This window comes from Vanellus vanellus (genome assembly GCF_965231255.1).
Source record: "Vanellus vanellus genome assembly, chromosome: 4".
Classification (NCBI taxonomy): Eukaryota; Metazoa; Chordata; class Aves; order Charadriiformes; family Charadriidae; genus Vanellus; species Vanellus vanellus.
In genome coordinates, this window is record NC_138909.1 from 17,817,651 (window position 1) to 17,841,050 (window position 23,400).

Consider the following 23,400-nt stretch of genomic DNA (forward strand, 5'->3'; position numbering starts at 1 on the left):
AACTAGGCTGCTTCCGGACAAGACGAGCAAACTAGGAGCACTGGTTGAGAAGTGATTCAGTCTACCCACAAGATTTGTAACATTCTGCAGAAGTTTTCTTGTGGCAAGACCTATCCCTACAGTAATAAAGCTTAAGTCAAATAATGGTTCTCAAGCTTACTGGATACTCAGAAGAACTTGAGTGCAATATTCACTGAAAATTAAATGAAAATTGATCCTGAAAACCACCATAAAAACCAAACTGGAATACACATGCTACATATAATGTGTGTTTAGTACAGTGTCAGCACCTAGACTACTGTCCTATTAATTAACTGAAGATGAAAACAGAGTAGGGAAACAGATCAATGCTGCTACACTACTTCATCAAAAGGGATCATTTTCCTTGTGACTATAAACTAAAAGAGCAGTTTAAATGACCAAGTTCAGGATTAACAAGCTAGTCAGGGCAATGTTTATTCTCTCTAATGTACATATACAAACCTTAGTCCCACTATCCATTTCCAATTTTCTGCCTCCTGCTTTCTCTGACATTCTTTGGATGAGATATGGACAAGGCAAAGAGAGGCCTCAGACCCTGAGACAGTTACGCTGGTTGCATCCCTTTACAGGCAAAGCGCATCTCCTCAGTGGTCACCATTTTTGTTTTCAGAAAGGCCGAGGCAACATTTTATACTTCTGCCACTCCTGGTCTAGATTCTCAACTATCCAGTGAACCTGTCTGGGTCTGGACACCCGAATTTCTTGTTTGAAATTTGGTTATCAGTTATGCAATATACAGGAAACATTATCACAGATACTGGCTTAAGATCAGAAACGAAGCTTTGAGGGTGGCATGAAGCACTGCAAGGCTGCGTAATGCCTATTTATGCCTCTCTGTGATGACATAAAACCTCTGCTGGCCTCTGGATACAATGCCACTGGGCTCACATCACAGTCACACTGCAGAAGCAGCAACCACAACATCTTTGATAAATGGGTTTCTCAACTCCTCCTGTACAGTTATGTCATACTCCTGAACTTGGAGAGCTACTGATGAAATGAGGCCCTTGAACTGTCCAGGAGTCCTCAGAAACATCATCTGTGGCATCCTGATGCGTTTTACGCTACCGTCTGTTGTTCCTCTGGTGGATTAACTCAGTACTGAGAAGCAGCAATGAGGTATTGATGGTTGCTTCAAGCTTCCTAGGTGAGGTCAGGAACACCACTTAACAGCAGGCAAAGATTTGTCGCAAGGCAGGTGGACACTACCATGGTCAGATCATAATCCATACCTCACAGGAACAAGGCTCAGGTACAGATCCTGACACCACAAAGGTACATACAGTCTAGTCATGTGAACGAAGACCTGTCGCTTCTAAAATACGAGGCACATCCAGTCCTTCGGAGACATTATAGTCACATATTTACAACAGCTCCTCTCATTCATCCTCAGAAATCAAACAATTCTGAGGTTTTGGTTTGGGTTTGTTTTTTTTTTCCCCTCCAGTTTCTCCTTATATGAAGACCCATGTGTATCCTCTGTGCCACTCCTGACTCGTTTCCAATTCTAGTTCTCTTACATGGCAAAACCAAAGCTGAGTGATAAATGTACAAGTGTGTAATTGATTTATGCAATTCATCTGTAATCTATATCAATTCCTCTCTAAAACCTTCTGCCTAATTCACTTCCTTCCCAGTTCATCATTGAACCATCATCTAGAAAATCAAAGGTCATGTTTTTTTCCTTTCCACTGACAGGAGAGGTAGCTCGGTGGACAAAAGGGAAGTGGCAAAGGAGACACATCTCAAGTTCAGCAAAACTTCTAGCAGTATCATCCACAGCCTTCGCAAAAACAACCCGACCAAATGGTCTAAACGCAATCATGACAGACTGGATGTGTAACTCATTGAAACATCAGGTTGCAGTAACCTCTGCTTTGCTGCAATGCCCTTCTGTTGTGACTAAGGGCATACAGCTGGAGTTTAATCCTGAGTGCCATGAATAACGCCTTTCCTTAGGGAATGAAGAACTTTATTATCGAGTATGTGGACAAAGCCAACCTGGTAGATATTGTAAATACTCAGTGGGCAGAATTCAAAAGACATCTTTGAAAGTGGTTTGAAACCACAAGCTGAAATGCAACAGAACTTGAAAACAAGCACAACAGGGAAATTGCATAGACAACACTGGAGGTTACTCCAAAACTGCATGCAAATTTCCATAAAAAAATTTGCCCAGGCAAAAGCAGAAAATAAACAAGTTACAAGCTTTAGGTCATTAGCCCAGGAACTAATGTTTAAACAGTAAGATGTCAACCAAGCTGGACAATTTTCAGGATTTCATTCTTAAGCATTTGTCAGAGACTGTAGTTTCTCCTACTTAAATGAAAACAAAAACAAAACCAGAAGTGAGAAAACACCAGTCAGAACTGAAAAAAAGGAAAAAAAACAACACCCAACCCTGCTGAAATAAGGGTGTGTCATGGCCTCCAAGACCAGAAACTTCCTGGTTCCACAGGGTGGTGTTCCCCCCCGCCTGCTCATTTTCTTCTTCGTCTAATAGATAATAAGGCTTTAAAAACAGTTATCATCCTTTCTCAATCTGTTATTTTTAGCTCTCAGAGACAGCTTTTACTAATGTGAGACATACATACAGACAGACTATTTCGATGTCATTAAGTCTTGGCTAATGAAGCATAATATAAACCTGCCTGATTTAGAAAAGGACACTCATAACAGAGCCCTATTTATACATACTGACTGGAAATATGCCTTTAAAAATTAAGTCACCTTTCACTAAAGATGCAAGCATTATTAATCACATTTAAGTAGAGGTGACACTGTCAAAAGCAAACTACCCATCTATTTATACAAAAAAATTTAGGCATATACAACCTGTGTTACAAGCCCTATTATAAATTATCATAGTATTGTAGGAGAGTGGGTGGGTGTGGTGGTTACCTTCAGGTTAACAATAGCAAAGAAACTAAAGTTAAAAATAAATACTATCTTGTACTCCTTTATTTTATGCACCCTAGTTTATGCTGCTTATTATCTCTTTTGGGAAAACACTGCAAGAGAAAAAGTATATTTTCATGTGTTTGATTACTTGCCTGAAAGCAAAGTAGTCTTGACTTTCTACCTTCAGGTATGATTTTTTGAGTTACTTTCTTATAAATATTTTGACAGTGGTGTCTCTACTTACCTGCATTTGTGTTTGATCCTTGTAGTAGTACTGTCAAGGTCTCCATAACCAATAAAGCCAGCTGCTTTTGGTCCTCAAACGAACTATTTCTTGAATCCCCTAAAAAATAATTTCAGAAGCCAAAGCGATAGTAAAAAAATCACTCTTTCCTAAGATGCTTCTTGATACTTTCCACCAACACTTATCTGCTTTGCCTAACCATATTCCAAAGCTAATTAAGATTTAGCCTACACATGCATTCCTGGGAAATCTTAACTATGAATCATTGCAAAATTTCATTTACAAAGACAAGAATTTAAACCAAAGCTTTTGAGCACTGTGAGCTCAGTGGCTGACACTGCAGCTTTACATGTACTTTCATACCCCCAACTGTTGTTTCTTGAAGCCACAAAACCACACCACACTAGAAGACTTAACAGGATCTGTTCTTGTTCAGTACTCAGTACTTGAAAAGAGGAATTCCACGCAAAAGCACAAAACTACATTCACATAATTACAGTAAATCTGCTGATGATTCAACAGGTGTAACTGACAAACCAACCCTGCAAGTAGCATCCTAAACACAGAGTAACACTTCAGAAGAAAACATTTTTTTAAATAACTCTAATAAGAAGCAAGCCACAACAGAAGGGCATGTGGACCCAGGTAGAATCCTAATCAGATCACAACTTGGACCATTTATTTACAAGAACTTGCGAATATGTTTTTCAATGGAGTTGCTGGCAACAAAGCTTTCTAACTTTTATCAGTTGCTACTGCTCACTAATGAAGCTTCAGACAATAAACCCAGGTGAAACATCCAACAATTATGATTAAAAAATAAGTATCACTAATGCACACTAACTCAATTGCAATTTGAATAAAGAATGTAAAAAAAAAAAAATCTCTGTGCATGTGTATGTATGCACACATGACACTTGGCAGTGCCTGCTTCGCAGGCTCAGCAGCTACGTAGCTAATCTCTAAGATGTTCAGTTCTGGTGATGAGATAACTAATTTTTAAATTTTATTTCTTTTTAAAAATGCTCTTATAAAAATGTAAACTCAACTTATAAAAAAGTCTGCAAAACTTGAATATGTACTCCTATTAAGAGCTCAGATATTCACTCTATAGCATTTTTTCAAAGCTGGGGCTAAACACAAAAACACAAGTAGCTTTTGCGAGGAAGAGTATAGATACTACTCCTTCACTTGCTCTCTTCATGTTAAGTAACAAATATTAAACCAATACATCAAAAAAACATTTTAAAGGGAAAATAAGAACTCTTAGTATTTTGCATTCATCCAGCATCTTTCATTAAAGCTTGCCTCGAGCTTCTTGCAGGACATTCAGAGAGAAGTAATTCCAACGAACTTTTAAGATGGCACAGCAGCCCCTAGCAGAACTCAGCCCTTGAGGTACATGTTCAGACTCTTGTTCCTCCTCTTAAGTGCTAGCCTCCACCATTCCCAACCAAAAAGACATTTATTAGTAAAATGGAAGAGCACACACTACCTTGATCATTCAGTGCTTGAGTGGGATCTTTCAGAAGGGCTGCATATTTATGTAGAAGATTTACCATCACCTCCAGAAGACCCACTTCCCTGAACACATCCTTAAAGATGTAGTCGTGACGGGTGAACTTAAGGAGTGTCTTCGTGGCAATGATGCTACATTGAAAAGAAGCGCTGGATTTTAAAAGGATGCTCACACTGATCAGTTCTTTACAGGGTATGTAATTCAAGCTGAAGACAACAAATTCCAGCATCTCAAAGTATTTGGTCTGCACTTCTGGAAGCTTAGGAATTTTCTCTGCAAACTGAGACAATGTGTGCTGCGATTCCAAAATGAAGTAGTTGGCATTGTCTGCCATATAAATATTTGTGATGGCATCAAGGATGATTTGTGCTAGATAGTTGGTTTTTGCTCTCAAAAATGCATTCTGGAGGACCGAAAATGCTTGAATATTCCTCACACTATGACCTAAATCAGGAAAAAAAGTGGGATGGGAGTAAAAAGGAAAGAGAAAGATCTTAATCATCATAAACAATGAGTGCACTTTTTAATAATGATCCATGCATTTTAATAAGTGTGAATAAGTAACAGTATATGTCACGTGTAATAAACATCGTTATTAAAACTGACTCTTCAAAAAAGTCTCTGTACGATCACTTACGTTGCAAATCCGACAATCTATTGTTTATTAAGATGGCATCTTCATCTTTAAAAGTCAGTGCTTACATAAGCAGCTAAATGAAAGATCTTTTCTTTAAAATAGGTAAGTAAGCTGACGTATTGTTAAAACATGCAATGGGATACAATTCTAGAGACAAAACAAAGCCCACCTGTCATCTACCCAGGCCATAACAAAACTCATTACAGCAAGAGTAACATGTTCTGTATTCCATAATGCAGAATGCAACTCTGTCTTCTACAAGTATTTGGCAGACTAAGTTTAGAATAACAACCATCTGTATCCCCTCACTCAACAGAGCAATAAGCAATGACAAATCCTCGTCAGCCAGGTTCAAAGCTAGACAACATGCATGGCCTCCAAATTATCCTCTTGCTTCCACTCTGGCAATTGCCTGTGAGGAGAAGAGGACAGCTACGTGTAGAGAAACTCCACAGGGCAACAGAAAGCCAGCAGTTGCCTTCCTTCTGTAGAGAAGCTGCTCTTGCTCAGGTCTGCATTAACTGTCATGAACAACCATATCGGAAGGTGGCACAGGGCTGTCTTTGGGAATTAGGCCTGGGAATAAGAAAGCTTTGGCAGGGTCCAGTACTGTTAACGATTAGGGAATTAAAACAAATGGAAGGACTTGTAAAGCGTAAGGTAGCTATAATATTAGCACACAAAGATCTCACACGTTCAAAAGCTCAGTCGAATTTCTTTTTACAAGTACCTTCAAGGTGAATAATATCTCATTCATTTAGCCAAAGAATGCATCATTTATGAGTGCTTCCTGTGGCCCCCAGGATTTTCTATGAGCAGATACTATTCTTATTATACTAAAAAAGATGCCTCAAAGCCAACTTTAACTTCTGTAGGAACAGTATGAGTCACAGTGGATAAATCCCATGATACAGAAAACAACTAACGGTTAAAATAATTTAAAAACCCAAACAATCAAGAGTGAGAACTTGAAATACATTCTAAACAAAGCATTTAGGATGCTGTAACAATAAAATCTTATTTTCAAACAAGCTATAGGCAAACTGTTAATCTGATTTAAAAACCCTTTCATAAACAAAGAATCCTGATTTATTTCATATGCTCTGTGGAATGCTGCTCTCTTCATTGTTTATATACTAAGCTGTCCAATTTAAAAGTAAATTCAATTATGTTCATCTCTAGCCTCCCCACCTTCCCTGGCAGTATTTCTCCAGAAGGCAACAGGAAACTTCCTTGAAAACGAACATGGGAAGATTTCAGATACTGGAAGAATACGAATATTACATTATAAGTCCCACTCATTTGTTTCTAAAAGGCTATTTTTTACATGCTTTCTTTACAATGAAAAACGCTGAAAAGGGGATTTAGAGCTTATTAAATGCGACAGGCACATAGGTAGTGACAGATACAACTATTTATATTCTAATTTAGTATCAACAGTTGTTCCAGGCAATCAAGCAGATTAATAAATTATCTCTGATCATTACAAGGACCCCTGAAGAAACCAAACCTTAACCAGCTCTTCAGAGTTCAAGAACTAAGAGGATTTAAATAGAAGTAATTAAGAAAATGAGCTAATACGGTCTTCATAAAAAGACAACTTGCCAATGTAATGAAAAGCAGGTAAAAGGAACTGAGAGGTGTTGTGACAAATACTAGAAAATTAAATAAAATAATTCCTTTGGCTATTGCAATAAGGGCCATGGTTCTCCCATGTTATTGTATCAAAAAAGCTGATTAGCTTAAGCAAAAATTAGTACGTTATTATGAAAACATGGAGAACTTAAGCTCCAAGTGGGACTATCGCCTTCTTTCTCTATTTAGTGCAAAGGGAAAACAATTCCCACAAACAATGAACTCTCAATACCAGAGAAAGGAAGTCATTGTCCAAGGAACCTAGATATACAGCAGAAAGTGAAAGTAAATCCATTAGCCTATAAATCTATCACTATAACCCTATCACAAAAATTTTTCTTGTTTCCCTGGTACTACTAAATCCCATAGAAAGTCCAAGTAACAAACTAGCTCCATGGTCACTATTAAATTCCAAACTCCTTAGTTGCATGCAAGACCTGCCTGAATTTTAAGTTTATACATAGGACGTGAAAAATAAGTTTATTTTTATAAAACCCTTTCTCCCCTCAGACTTTGTCAACCTTATCTCCAGATAATAATTGACTGCGGTTACAAGCACACCACAGATTTCACCACTCTGTGAACACTGAACATGAAACAACTGACTTCAGCTCACAAGTTACACTTGCCTAAGCTGACAAAAGCTATCTAAAAGCAAATCTGGCAGGGAAAAAAAATAAATCAAACCAGCACATCAGCGTTTCACATCAGCGTTTCACATCAGCGTTTCACATCAGCGTTTCACATCAGCGTTTCACATCAGCGTTTCACATCAGCGTTTCACATCAGCGTTTCACATCAGCGTTTCACATCAGCGTTTCACATCAGCGTTTCACATCAGCGTTTCACATCAGCGTTTCACATCAGCGTTTCACATCAGCGTTTCACATCAGCGTTTCACATCAGCGTTTCACATCAGCGTTTCACATCAGCGTTTCACATCAGCGTTTCACATCAGCGTTTCACATCAGCGTTTCACATCAGCGTTTCACATCAGCGTTTCACATCAGCGTTTCACATCAGCGTTTCACATCAGCGTTTCACATCAGCGTTTCACATCAGCGTTTCACATCAGCGTTTCACATCAGCGTTTCACATCAGCGTTTCACATCAGTTTAGCAAGAGCATCTCAGAACACCATAAATCAAAGCAGTGCATATCTCCATTATGATAACCTCTTAAAATGGCCACATAGAAACTGTCTGCTTTGCAGCGAGAGATGTTTGATTCAGCCTTTAGTCCTCAAGGACAAAAGCCCTACACTTTCTTCTTTGGGTACCAATCCCAAAATAGAATGTTTGAGACCAACAAAACTATTTGATATGCAATCTTCATAAAAGAACCTAGACTCAACTGCAAATAGTTTGCGTAGTACACAGCTTATCTGTACTTTGTTGTTTACATTTAAAAAACAGGCAGAGGGAGAAAGCAAGCAGACTCACCTTTGCCTGCAGGCTGTGGGACTGCAAATCCAGGTAGTAGGAAAGGTACTCCAGTAGTAACACCAGCTGGCTTTAATTCATTGACACCATATGTTGTTAAGGAAGTTATCAAATTAACTAAGTCCTTCAAAGCATCCTTAGATTCAGCCTCTTTTGCCTGTTCTAATCTAAAGAAAATACAATAGATAAGTTAGCAGCACTAGTTTATTTCAACTCGAATCGCTTTAACAAGATATCTCTTCCATTTTACTCTATTAATTTAGAGACCACACTTTTACTGTCCTGTTCCTGCAATACTTTACATGTTCTCTGTTCATATTTCATACCATTCAGTCAAACATTATTGGATTTATGAGAGCATACATTATTTGCCATAGAAATTCACCTCATAAATCTTTCCTTGAACTCAATACTCTGCTAAAAAGCAGTGCAGACATGAAAATTACTTTTAAAATCCTCTTACAAACATGAAGCTATTGGATAGGAAAATACTTAGATAGTCTGTCATTAAATAAATCAATATTTAACTTGCTAGATTATATATCTGCCACTAAGAGTTAATATTTTATGCAAATGAAATGGTATCTTGGTAGAAGCCTAACACTTGGAAGCACACAATGAAGCACCTTCATTAGAACTGCATACCCTTCCTTACCTTTAAACACAAGAGGATGGAAATGCTAACATCTCATTCCAATACTGTTTCCTACCAGCAACACACCATCAGACCAAACCCTAAAACCTGTCTCCAAACCCTAGAACAATCCTAATTTTCCTTCTGCTTCACCAAAAATTAAACCACGTTTAATTACATACTAACTCTATAGTCTCTATAGATCTCAGGAGAAAGCTGGGCACCACAGTCTCCTATTCACTCATGTAATTGAGCTCTGTTTTTCTTCTTGCTGACAAGTGAGCATGGGAGCCCTTAGAAGCAGCTCATTCTACATCTTCTTCTCAGTGGCTGAACCTCCTTCAAACAGCCATTACAGAAGCACTTAGCTCATCTGTTGCCATTCTACTAATCCTCCGCATGCCCTGTCCTTTCACATTATCGAGGTGACATTACATACTCGCTCCTTTGGTCCTCACAGACCTCCTGCAATTTCTTATTAAGTCACCTTCTTCACATGTCCTTCAGCATTACCAGCTCCAAAGCCTTTCTTCTTTGAAGCTTGACACCCACTGTCCAAGATCTCATACCCCTACGTGACAGTCAGCTTTGCAGTAGTGCCAGATCTGAACAAGTCTCTGTCAGTAGGTCTGAGCCAAAACATGCCTAGGGAGAACACATTACTGTTGTTCATCACTGACCGATAGATAGGCTTGTCCAAGAAGATAATTTTTTGAAACAAATTATGTTTTGATTTGAAAATGAAATAAACTAAAATTTATAAAGAAACAGCAAGATATATGGCCACCAAAAGAGCAGTCATGTTTTGAACCATCTTCCATCTCCTCTACAATACACCAATTGCTAACAAACAGACCACACAGTGTGCACTGTTCACCTTATCCCAGGCATATCTACAAGAGGCTTCGCAATTTTTCTAGAGACACCCCAGGAAGAAGTCAGGATAATGCATTCCTACACTTTTAACCTTTACTGATGTCAACTGAAGAACCTGGGTGCTCTCCTTCTTCAATCTGACATGCAAACCTCTAGTCTTCCTATACTTCCTTCAGGGATCTCCCATTCTTTGATTTAAAGGATAAGCATGCTCAGGAGAGAGTTTGTTTAAAACACTTGATCTACAGAGGATCACTTTTGTACCTGAAACTGAAATTGCTAACGACAGTGTGTTCACCTCACACTGCACCTAAACAGTTTCTGGAAAACACCCGAGTTTGAATTACATTGCTTTGAATACATGCATTAGTAAATATAACATATGCAAAATCACCACTTGTACTACAAGAACAGTAACAATTCCTTAAAAGGTGTTTTAGCTTTTATGCCATGGAAGATATTTATGAATAATTTTAACTGTGATTAAGAACATCAAATGCCATGTCTATGTCTGGTATCCGTTTAAAACAAAGAACCCAAAAGCATACTATGTAGTATAAAATTTAGTTCAAATGCTTGGGTGCCAAAACCTAGCATCCTAGCACTCAAAATGAATGGCTTGAAAGAGGGAGATAACATTAACACTTCTCATTAATGGCCGTTACAGCACTGTTTCTAAGCATCTTTGACCTGAGTATACTTCAGAAGGTGTACACTCATAGACATCATTTCCCAGTTTCTGTCTTAGATTTGTAAAACACATATATATTTCAACAGCTAAGCATGCTTCTTCAGAACTTCACATCCCAAAGCAACACAGACTGATCATAGATTTTACACAAATAACGCAGCAGGCACTAATGTGCTGAGAAAGAAAAGAATGAAGTGTCTTTCAAGAAAGAAATAAAATCATGGGTGGATCAAACATCCAAGTTTTGTTTGGGCTAGCATTTTCATTACCATATTGTGTGATGCATTAGGAGGCTAGCACTACCTTTAATAAAAAATACAAGTTAAAAAATACATATACACCGATTCCCTAGTAATGTGAGAGTTCTCTCCAGCACTCTGGTATTAAAGATTATGTACAAAAAAGTCTCTTCAATACTAAGCAGCATGCACCACATTTAATTACATTATTTTGCATTACAATAGTATGTTAAAACACAAAAAAAACCCAACCAAACCCAAACATCACTAGTTACAGTCAAAATTTTATTTTCTGAATTCTTTCTAAATCTTTAGTACCAGTTGTTTTAAGCATCTGGTTTCTGTAAGTGCTAAAGAAGGTTTAGTAATAAACCAATACCAATGAATAAAAAGTTAAATAATGTAGTTTCATAAATGGAGAGAAGCACATAATTTCATGTTTTGGTCCTCATATCTTCATTTCATAATAAACTATAACCACTTATTTGTTCAAACCTATTCACCTATTCTTTATCAAGAAATCTTTTCAGAAAAAGCTCAGTGATCTGTCTGCATTCCTTCAAGCACTTTTGCATACCTGAGGAGGAGGTCACAGAGAAAGTTGTATCCTTGCCATATCCTAAAATCATCCAACAACGTTTGGGATACATCACTGGAGTCTTTGAGAAAACAAGAAAGTCCGGCAAACATCTCAACTATTTCTAGGGGAGAAAGGTCATCAGACTGCTGCATGTTCTGAACACACGTGGACAAACATTCCTTTTCTGAAAAGAATTGCAATTAAGAAATTTAGGATTTTACTGACATTAATTGCAACAAGAAGCATAACTAGTACAAGAATCACAGCAGTAAGGTATCTGTTATTTAACTGTCTCTTATCACATAACATTTAGTATCACAGAGCACTTGAAGACAAGTAGGATTCTCAAGTGGCTTTGGATCTGAACCCTAACCTTTTTGCCAATCCCTTCCTCCCTTTTATAATATTTACTCTTGTAAGGAGGAGACTGTATAGACAAATGCTGGTTTTTACATTAAAAGTTTGACCAGATAACTCAGTAGGATAAAAAGACAAATATAACAACTGTAAATAATTCCAAAACATCTTTTTTTTTTTTTTCTTTTAAAACACAAAGTCATATGAAGTCATCTTATACTACTCTGGTTAGCACTTTTTTGGCTGGCCCATTTGCTTGCCCAATAAATCTTGATCAAAGAGAGAGCTTGTCTCATTCTACATACCTCTCACACTCCATCAGTGCACTGGTTGGTTGCAAAAAGCCTTCCCAAATCTATAGTCAGATTTTAGGTTGCGCTCCTGTTTTAAGGATGACCCCTTCAATTATCTGCTATTTTAACTTCGCAACATGTGCAAGATAAGTGCAAATCTTTCTAGCTAGACTGATAACAAAATTTCTTAGATATCAAATCAAAGCATGAGATAGTAAAAGAATGCTCCTTTGCATATGATAAGTCTTAACTTTTTTTCCTGAATACGAGATGACCCTCTTGACAGATGTTATCTCAAGTCAGGTTTATTTTTTTTTTAATCAACAAGCGAGACGGAATGCCAACTGGTTTTCTTTTTAAGATTTTATTGCACTTTTTAAAGAACCTTGAATATCTTTTGATATGCCAGCCTCACTCCTCTGTGGAACAAGCCCATAGAGAAGCGATGATGGTAATAGCTGCAATATGCCAAACGACACAGTCAAAACTCAGTTCTTTGTTGCACTTCATAACATTTTCACATATACATATACACCTTCTACATTCATCAAAAACCCACCAGAAGGCTGTTACAGATACAGGCAAAATACTTATCCCCTTTTAAGTCCTATCTGAAAATACTGAACTAATGACTATTCTGTGCTTCCAAGTGATACTGCACATTCACAACTTTCTGACTGGAATTGGAAACACGCTGCTAGCACAAGAAAAAACACTGACTGAAATCTTCTGTGAAGTATGTGGGAGCAGGGTGAGGTATTTCATAAACTGTCAAAATGGCTTTCTGGAGCCTTGTAACTACTTGCTTTCCAGGGTGTGAGGAAACTGTAGGTTGTTTTTTTTCCAGTAGGTGTACACTGCTAAAATGTATGGTAAGGTTCACTTCAACAGTCGTTCCAATTTAAAAACTACAAATGCTTCTATGTGGTCCTACAGTCTAGAAGCCCCAAATATAATATTAGAAACAGATTCTACTGATTTTCCTACCTCAAATCCTACATACCTAAACACCCATGCAGTTTTAAATTAATGCAACATGAGTACTTCATATGCAAAGATGCTCCCAGGGAAGCTAACATCCTCTCCTAACCGATGCAAACACCGGTTAGCATCTCGCTTTGCTCTCACAAATTCTTTGTCATGAACCAGCTTGGCAGCTGCCCCTGCCAAGCAGATGGCAACCAGTCCCTTGTAAAGATACATGATGAATAAAGTACTTCTTATATTAACTAACAAAATCTGTAACCAGCTACAGAAATACCCCTGTACACTACAGTTTCCATGCCTGAAACAGTCAAGATGCTATCTGTCTCAAAAAAGGACAAGAGATAAAATAGAATGATTCTGGCTGCTTCAGTCATTTCGTGGCTGGCAGACTGGATTAAGTCCATGAGATGATTTTATTTTGGCCTTCAAGAATGAACAAAACCTGCAATCTGTAAGTGGTATGGCAAGGTGAGGAAGACAAGGGCCTAGCAGAAGACACACAGGCTGGCTGAATCTAGTCAATCAGTCTAGTCAGCAATCTAGTCAATCAGTCAACACGGAAAATTTGGGGCTGCAAACCCATCCAGCAGCCAGGCTCTTCCCAGCTGGCTGTGACACAGGCTCTAGGACAGGCTACATGTAAGCTTCCTAGGAGCACCAGTACTGAGAGACCACCTCCTTCAGCCATAGATGTGGGTCTCAGTCGACAAAGGAGAGCCTCCCTGGGCCAGACCCTAGGGAAAACACCCTTGGGTTGGGGACCTCACAGGGAAGCTGGGCTGGATCACAGGGGAGGAAGCCAGTTGGCTGCTCCATCAATCAGCACTTGGAGGTTTGCACTTAAGTGTTTCTGTGCCCACACACCATGCTCCCTCAAGCATTTCCTAGTGCCTGCATTACACAGGTTTTGCTGTTATCGGGGTATGCCACCCCCAGTATCACGGATAATGGAGAGTACATTGCAAATCAGTGGTGGTTATAACAGTCTCACCCAGCCTCTTCCCACAAAAGCAAGATGTCTGGGAGAATCTTCTCCCAGCATACACATATTAGCCCTCCCCAGTTTGCGTAATGCACCAGTATTTACTGCAGGGCAGCAGCTTTCATGGGCTTCTAATAGCTCAAACTGTGTCAGCAAAACACATGGAGCTGGTTGCTCTTCCTGTGGCTTGCTCAGACATCCCTACACTTTTATCACTAGTTAGAGTGGTACCCAGCCAAGCAGCTGTAAACAGAGCACTGCTAGCTTGTCTCATGCCTCTACAGAGGGCTGCTAATTTAAGCACTGGACTGAAAACAACTAACACATGTTAAGAATTAATGCTCGCAGCCAGAATTGCAAACTTATGCATCTTCCCAGTGAATATTTTTCAATAAGGCAGTTACCGATGTTACTGAAAGCCTTCCCTTTTGGTCATCATAAAGTCTACATCAAAACATGAGGGGAAATTGTATCCTCCAATGTTAAGTTGAAATGTGGATAAGGCAGATTCAGCTACAAACACCTCTCTTATTAAACAAGTGCTCTGAAATTTTACCTGTATGTAAATACTTACATGTCCAAACAAAAAGCCTGGAAGCTTTCCTTGATTTATTATTTTCGTGCCTATTTCCTAACTAAGAAAACTATGAAAGATGATCAGAAAAAAGCCCAATAAATAATATAGGATAGAGACACATACCGTGAATGTATTTCACTACATTGACACTAAGGCCATGACGCGATATGGTCATTAGTACTTCCCCTGCACTCTTCCTCCAAGGCAGATTATAGGGAGGGCACCATGAGGTTATTGCACTGAATAGAAGCTGAAGATCATCCTTTTGAGCCAGTTCTTCCGCCGGGGACACAAAACTGCACAATTTTACTAGGATCTGAAATAAGTCATTAAACATCTAGTATTAATACCCTGATCATTGCTGGCTTTGCCCAGACTTAGTAAAAGGAAAAACACTCTTCCATTTAGCATATACATTAAAAAAGGTAACATGCTGTTTTCCCTTTGTTTCTGTAATCTGAATTGAAGACAAAGTCACTCAACACATGCTTATTTCAAGTCCCAGTCCAGTTTAAAATGACCAGCAAAAGATGAGCAGCAGAGTTTAAATCTCTTAGGCTGACATAGCGTACTTGTGTGGATATCAGATTTTTCCATTCTTGGAGAATCTGCCAGTTACCTAATTTACAGGTCTAAATGCTGCAGTGGGGCAGAGGCTCTCCGAAGCAAACTGTTGTATCCCTTCCTAATGCAGGAAAAAGGCTGGTTTGTTGGCAGAGCAGCATCCATAACATCTGGGCCAAATGAAAACAGCCAGAACAGTGTGGCAGGAAAGACTACAGCAACTGTGTAGACCTACCTGGATAACTGGCACCTGGGTCTGAATTTCTAGGTTATCATAAACAAGACAAAACACAGCCACGCAACCAAAGTTACTATATTGCATTCCCTTTTCTGCATGTTTTGAGGACATCTAATGTCCATTTTGTGTCCTACGCAGCAAAAACTGAGGCTACCCCTCAGAAAACTGGAGGAAGACTTTGTAAGGCTGTCTGCATCAGAGGAAGAGGTTTGGAAGCTATCTGAAACCTCATCCATTTTAGTCAGCTCATTTGAGAGCACCACCCACTTTACAGCCCTTAAAGAGGGACAGAAAAATTGCTGAGTGGTAATGTACTGGGGGGAAACCTATGCGGTAACATTGATCATTTATTAACTCTGCTAACTGAAACACAGCAAAGCGATTTCTGAAAGATAGCTCACAGCACATCACGATTTCTGCTTTGGAAGACAGCCTGTAGTACTAAGACAAAAAAATGGTAGATGGGTACGTTCTCATATAGTGACTGTTACCAGGCTAGTAATTGTGGGAATAAGGCTCAACTTTACTTCCATAGAGTACCAAAATGCCTCTCAAATGTCATACTTAAAAATCTTAGCATTGCCTTCAAAGCCCTGAAAGATGAGACTGCCGATAGGCCTCTATGGTCTTGTACACATGGCTACAATTGCCCTACACAGATGCGTCCAATTTGCACGTGGAAACTGTTAGTACGACCACTGACTCTTTCTAACAGTAACTCTCAGCACCTTCTAAAAGTTTCATCAGGAGAACGTATGGGAATTACTTTGCAAGATACCCAACTGAAACTTCAGAAAGCAGGAGCAGGTCAGATAGAGTCCCTGGTCTCCCTGGGAAATCTGGGAGATAACTGTAAAAGTAACAGCAAGCTCAGATGTTTCCCATATTTAAATTATTTGTTTTCATATTCACGGTTTATTTCCAGAATTAAAGGGAAAATAGCATACCTTAAATTAATTCAAAGATTAATAGACGTTTTTACTACATCTATTTCAATCAGTAATGGCCAAAGATACCAAAGACTAGGACCAGTTAGATTAAAACAGAATAATAGTCAACATGTTGCTCCTTTTAAGCAGCTGCGTAGAAGTCTCGCATGCATTTTTGTGGAGGAGATATTTGCCAAGGACAAAAACCACAGGGAGAGTAGAAATTTAACCTCAACTGTGCTTGCAGGAAAATCCACCTTACTCAGCCATCAGTTTGTGAAGAATCAAGGAAGAACAAAACCTGGTTCAAGTTTCTGGACTTTTTTAACATGAAGCATTTCCATTTCTCTTGCAAATTCCATGACCTATTTTACCTTTCTTACCTGTACAAAGACTTTCTGTAGTAGCGCTCGGCGCTCTGCGAGAGGTAGTTCATTCTGTGCTCCTCCAACTACCTCAGGCACATGTGGAAGGTCAAAAAACAGATACAGACATTTAACAAGTGTGGAAGGCACCGACATTGTAGTCATGCAGTCCACAGTTTTCTGGGGAAAAAGAAAACAAAAAAACAGTTCAGCATATTACTATATTCAGAAACTCACACTCCTATAGCACAGTTGACTCATGTTGGTTTTTTTCTTTGTCACACCTTTGGTGAGGTGTCCACATAGCAGTATAGATTCACCATCTATTTCTCAATGCCTACCTAAACACTAACTTTAAAAATAGGATCATAATTTATTTACATGACAACAGCAACTAACAGCCACAGTTTGGAGCAGTCACTGCACAGGACAGAAACAAAAGCTGGCAGTCTCTGCCAACAGAAGCTTAACAAGTTAATTGTGAGACCTTCAGCCAAGCCTTCATTAACTATCTACTCTTTGTAGCAGTAGAAATGTGAGTGGGAGGAGGACTATTCAATTTATACTCTCACTTGGCAAGAAGGTAAAAGCAGGCATAAGGAGCAAGGTAGTAGAAAGAACAAAAGCATCAGTGGGAAGAAAAGACAAATTGGGGTGGAGGCTGGTGACATACTAAACACAGATAAGATGATGTGCTAAATTATAAAAGGCAGATTAGAGCAGAAAGAACAGACCACGCAGCTATCCAGTACAATGCCAGAGATTGGCTCTCTGATGGAGGGCAGCACCAGAAGCGAGGCAGTAAAGATTCACAATGTCACCCACTCATCGCTGCTGTTGGCTTCTGTTTTCACAACTGCCGCTGCCCTCCTTGAACAGGGAGCCCAAGTTCAAGTGATTTAGGTGTTGTACACGTGTGCATGTCATGGAGCACTAAGCAGCAGCATGCAAGAGAAGCCTTTGGGGAACAATGAAAGTTGTGTGCATACTTCAAAAGAACATTATAAATCAAAGTTCCAAAACCATGGGGTTTTTTAGGCAACTGAAACCAGAAGGAGCTAAAGCAGAAGTTCCGTGGCAGTGTAACAGGAAAAGGATCTTAACACATAAAGCAGAGTACAGTTACATCTTTTAGTGCGTGTTCATGAAGCTCATTATTTTATTGCTTTTGTCTCTCCCACCCCAGAATTTATTTTTAGCCTTGCTGTTCAAGACTAACCTGTCCTGATGAAGCTAGTAAATTGATTGTGGTGAGCAGCATCCAACCTCTACTTGCTTCTTCACTTTGATTGACCTCCAGAAACTGGACTATGGCACGACTTGCAGCCTCTGTAGGGGAACAGTAAAAAAAAAAATGCAGTAAGAATTCAATCTGACAGTCTGCAGAAGGAAACACGTCCTCTCAGCAGTCCTGAGTGCCGAGCATGAATTCACCTCTGCAGCACTACTTGAAAAAAGTAGGCTTAGGCCTACACTCTCCAGACACACATTCCAGTCTTCCACACGCACTTGGCTTTGACACTAGCAAGGCTGCAAGAAGTACTTTTTTAGGACATGCATCATCCTTTAAACCAGCAGACAGATTTCAGTAACATGCTGCAACTTTTGAGTATTTTGGCTTTATCAAATACAACATACTCTTTTCCAGAGACATGAAATCACCATCACTTAGTGGTCTCAGTGGGAAAAGATGATATTCAATCTCTGAAAAAAAGCACTGCACTGAAACAACAGTACAGAGGATAATGGGAAAAGACTGGAAGGAAGCAGAGGTGCAGAAAGACAAAAAGAATAAAAAACACAAATAAAAAGCAAAATTAAGACTAAAATCAGCAATTACCACATCCCCATTCTAGATTTTTTTTTAAATGAAAATGCTAACAACTTATGGCTAACTCTTATGATCCGGGGACCACGTCTGGAATAATATGCAACTCAGTCAGAGCCAAAGATAAACATTCAACCTAATAAACAAGCTAACAGCCTCAATAAATAAATCAACAGAAAATACAATCGTATTTCACTGCTGTCTAAATACACACTTATGTTAAGAAATCTATAATGCCAGTCATGATGACTGTCCAATACCCTTAAGGGAAATCGAAAGCCATTTTTCATTAATAACTGCATATCAATCATCTTCAGTGCTTTTAATGTCAAAGTAGGACAGAAAAGGAAGGTGCATAATATTGTTTAAAAAAAGGAATTACAAAAGAATTACTAACGGAGGAGTAAATTAGCAGCTGAAGAAGAATCCAATTTTAACCTTGGTATGTTTACTTCATCTGCTGTCAAGATTCCCCAGCACATACCTGCAACCACGTTTGTTCTAAAGTAAACACATTTTATATGGCAAAGTACTTATCAAACTTCTAGCATTGACTACACTGAAAAAACAGTTTTCTGGAGCACCAGACTTACGCTGAGCTGGACTAGTAAACCTATGAAGTAGATGACACTAGAAGATGTCTACAGTTGTTTGCTTTACATTCCTAACATTAACTTTTCCCAAGAGAGACTACCACCAGACCAAGCCAAACCCATCAGCTACAATGTGTACTGGTGAATCAACATAACAAAAATCAAGGTGTAAAGAAACACTTTTATCAATAGGAGGACAGCTGGTAGATGAGGAGTAGTGAATACCCCGCTCCGCACGATCCTTATTAGATCACATGTGGAATGCAGAGTTTAGTTTGTCCCAGACCAATAGAGGGAAGACAATGATCAACAGGAGTTCATCCGAGGGCCACCAAGATGTTTGTAGGCTGGAGCACCAATCCTGTGAGGAGAGGCTGAGGAACCAGGGCTGGCTCAGACAGGAGAGGGGACAGCCTCAGGGGCACCAAACAGCAGTTTCAGTGCCCATGATGAGGGGAGCTACCAAGAAGTCAGAGCAGGGCTCTTCACAGCACTACGAGTCTGAAGGGCAAGAGACAACAACCGAGAGGTTCAGACTGCATATAAGAAGAAATTTCCCCCCACCCCGAGGACAGAGACGCACTGAAACGGGGCCCAGAGAGGCCATGTTGCCTCTAGTCTTGGAGGTTTTCAAGAGACAACAGCATTGAGCCCTGCACAACCTAGTCCCACCTCACAGTCGGTTTGACTGTGAGCAGGTGGTCAGACAAGAGACCTCTCTTATTCTATGATTTTCTATCACACAGAAAAAAAATCTATTTGACATCTCACTCAGGGGGATTTCACATCACCCACGCCGGTGTTAGTTTCATTCCCTTCCAGTGCAAAGAGGGTGTGTTTTTCCCTAAAGCCCAGAAACCCTTTTATAGTCATAATCCTAGAAAAAAGATAAAGAAAAACAGACAGATTTAAGGTAAAAAATCCAGATTTGGTTCAGTTGGGTAATGGCTATTTTCCCATGTTTTGTTTTGCAGCCTTATTCCTGTAACAGGATTTGTACAAACCACTGGCTTTTCCAATTCCAGTGCTGAAGCAAGGAGAGGCACCTACCAAATCCCTGCATGAGACTGACTGAGATAAAACAAAGCCTGAAATACCAAGATGAAAGGTAAGGCAATTTTTAAAACTCAGGCAAATGCAGATATGCAGCAACTTCCCAGCATGCTGACCTGAGGTACCCTACAGACACTTAGTTTCCCCAAACCATTGGAAGAAAACATTGGCCGGATGATTGCATGTATGAGCAGACCAACTTCAAAAGCACAACGGCCATGCCACAGCCATAGTTCCTACATTAGAGGCATATGCAAAATGCCAGAATTCCTGGCAAAAGCCACTTTCCTAAATTCTGAGCGTCAAGCATATCTAAAGCACACATTGCTTCTACAATGACAGTGCCCCAACCAGCCCAGCGCTAGATGCCATTTAGTAGGCCTATTTTCTTTCTGTCTCACCACAGACAGAGCTGGGCAATCAGTCTCTGACTGTACACAGGTACAACTGGTACCAAACAGGGTGTGCACAGCCCCCTTTGGGCATAGTCTCCAAAATCCACCTGTGGAACAGAGGCTCTTGTAGCTATCTTTGAAAGTGAGACTCAAGGGTTAAGTATACACTTCTGAAAAAGTTGTCATGCTGCTTGCATCCTAAATGGCATAGCAGTTAACACTATAAATAGCAGTTTCAAAACTGTCAGTCTTAATTAAGCACTACCTAAAACACAGACAGCATTTTAAGTGCAGGAAGAAGTTCTCTTGTCATCTGCTCTAAGCAAATTTGATAGCACTATCATTTAAGATTAATTTCTATCATCAGCACTAATCTTAATTTATTTCTTGTACCTTTTCCCTGGTTTTGAAGTGCTCAAGTCATCTTTTTACTATAACATTCTCTGTATGCCCACCCAGACGTCCTTAGCCCTTTAACTTCTGCAGAACAAACCACTAAACCTAGGATTGGGGCGTGCCAGCTAGTAAAAATGGTAAAAGAGCAAAGAGAAAAACCTATAAAATAAAATGTAAGCACACATATCTTGACAACTGTGCAAGCACATACAGATAAGTATGACCATGTTTACACATAGTAGTCAGATTTTTCAGTATGGATTCAGTATATATGGGATAGAGGCTTGGTAGAATAAAACACCAGGACTTGCTTTATACACAAGAGATGACATGGGTGCTTTGCGTCCTGGATTTCAGAAAAGCCGCAGATGTAAAGCAATGGGATTAGACCCATTCAGGTTGCTAGCAAAAAGCAGTACTGTATTACAAGCAACACTATTGCCTATAGCAATAGCACTAGGGACAAATTCAGTACACAATGGTTTTAGTTAGATGTTCTAGTGCCACAAGCAGCATATAATAGTGTCATCAGACTTTTGTATAGCTTATTCTTATCCTAGAGTGGAATATTAGTGAAAAAATATCTGTGCGTATGCCAAAGCGGGAGGCAGGGAAGCGGGAAGTACGGATGGCTGTGTCAGGGGTTGGTGGGGAACAAGCTCAGGGACCCCTTCTCTCATCTAGCCTGCAAGAAGTATCTACTACTTCTCACAGGGAATGCCTGAAAATAGTCTCTAGTCTTTAAACTCTAGGTTTAAAGCCATCCATACTTCCCGCTTCCCTGCCTCCCGCTTTGGCATACGCACAGATATTTTTTCACTAATATTCCACTCTAGGATAAGAATAAGCTATACAAAAGTCTGATGACACTATTATATGCTGCTTGTGGTACTTAAACTCTAGGTTTAAACACTAGATTAAAATTCTTTAACTTATAGTTAAACAATATGAATTGTTCCAACAGCCTAGACAGTAAGAGAGAAGTATCAACCCAAACAAAAAAGAGATGGCAAAAAATCCTACTTTAATCATCAGGAACAGTGCAGCGCTGTCATCACAAGCCGCAGATATGAAGCGGCTGATGCCTTTGCAACGTGCAGAAACAGAGGGCTGCTCATCCACAGATAAACAAGTGAAACTGTGCAAGCATTTAGCCTCACTAACCAAGCCAATAAAAGAGTGGGCTTTCTAGGATCTCTTGGAAAGGTACTATATTGCACTACACTTGCCTTGCATAAGATCTGGTAAAGAGCATCAAAAATAACGTGAAGGTTAACCAAAAGTAACAAGACATAGCAGCCATTGATCAGAACTTACTTCTGATGAGTAGCTGACAAGACACTGCTTCCCTTTCAGAGCGATTTCAATAAATTCAAAACAGAATCACCTTGTAAAGCAAAGTCACCCACAGGACAGGGAAAAACATACATATAATGAAAAAAAAACGAGACACGTGTAGTCACAGCATGTGAGATCACTTCCAATATATTCTCTTCTCAAAAGTTGTTAACTAACATACAAAAAAAAAAAAAAGCCTGAAAGTAGCCCCTAAGTCCACTTGTTTTAGCAAGAAAGATCCTCAAATCTTCAAAGAGAAGCAGACACAACAAGTAACACTATCAGGAAAACTTCAGACTTCATTATGGGACGAGCCCAAAAGGCTACTTATTAGTAGAAGATAAGCTTCCTGTAACTTATCCAAAGAGCAAGATGCACTTGAACAAATAACACTAACTCTTGCATATTTAAGACAAACATAAAATTAGTTCTGCTGATGTGATAGAGGTAAACTGCAGTAAAAACAAACAATTAGAATTTGCAGATCAATGGAATTTTAAAAAGAATAAAGGTAGGCATTGTCAGAGGCCAAATACAACCCTCTGATGTGGTTTTCTGCAATGGTTAAATGTTATGATGACGAATGTTTATCAATTTGATCTCCAAAAGTGGTTTGGAGATGAGAAAATGATAGTGTTTCAGCAGATCTGTTCAAGAAACGCCTAAAGATGTTAAAATCATTTTCAATGGTGAAAGAGTTTGAGTAAATCAGTGGTATTAAGTGGAAGAGAAAGAAAGGGAGGGAGAAAAAAAAAAAACAACAACAAAAAAAACCAAAAAACCAAACCACCACAAGATTCAAAGGGTATAAACAGTAACTGAAAATGTTGTTTCTGGAGGTAGGAAGGATTAGCCAAACAGTCTAGAGGAATGGTAAAAATAAATTTAGCATTAAATAGTAAATACTGAGACAAATAAATACAGAGAATGCTGCAAATATGGAAATATTGATTGAAATACGGAAATATTGACTGAAATCAACCAAGCAAGACACAAGTAAATTGAATTTAAAATAAAAGTGATGTACACAGAGCAGCACACGCGAAATCATAAAAAAAAACAAAC

At 39.1% G+C, this 23,400-nt stretch overlaps 1 protein-coding gene across 1 annotated transcript in view; it reads right to left on the reverse strand.

The window, feature by feature from the left end:
• WDFY3 (WD repeat and FYVE domain containing 3) overlaps positions 1-23,400 on the reverse strand; it is a 137,147-nt gene that overhangs the window by 84,738 nt on the left and 29,009 nt on the right. The window contains exons 4-10 of the mRNA XM_082482030.1: positions 17,952-18,061; positions 16,751-16,912; positions 14,760-14,952; positions 11,438-11,624; positions 8,421-8,587; positions 4,680-5,150; positions 3,188-3,286 (exon numbers count right to left, since the gene is read on the reverse strand). Of these exons, the coding sequence (XP_082338156.1) occupies positions 3,188-3,286; positions 4,680-5,150; positions 8,421-8,587; positions 11,438-11,624; positions 14,760-14,952; positions 16,751-16,912; positions 17,952-18,061 (1,389 nt within the window). The remainder of the gene's footprint in view (positions 1-3,187; positions 3,287-4,679; positions 5,151-8,420; positions 8,588-11,437; positions 11,625-14,759; positions 14,953-16,750; positions 16,913-17,951; positions 18,062-23,400) is intronic.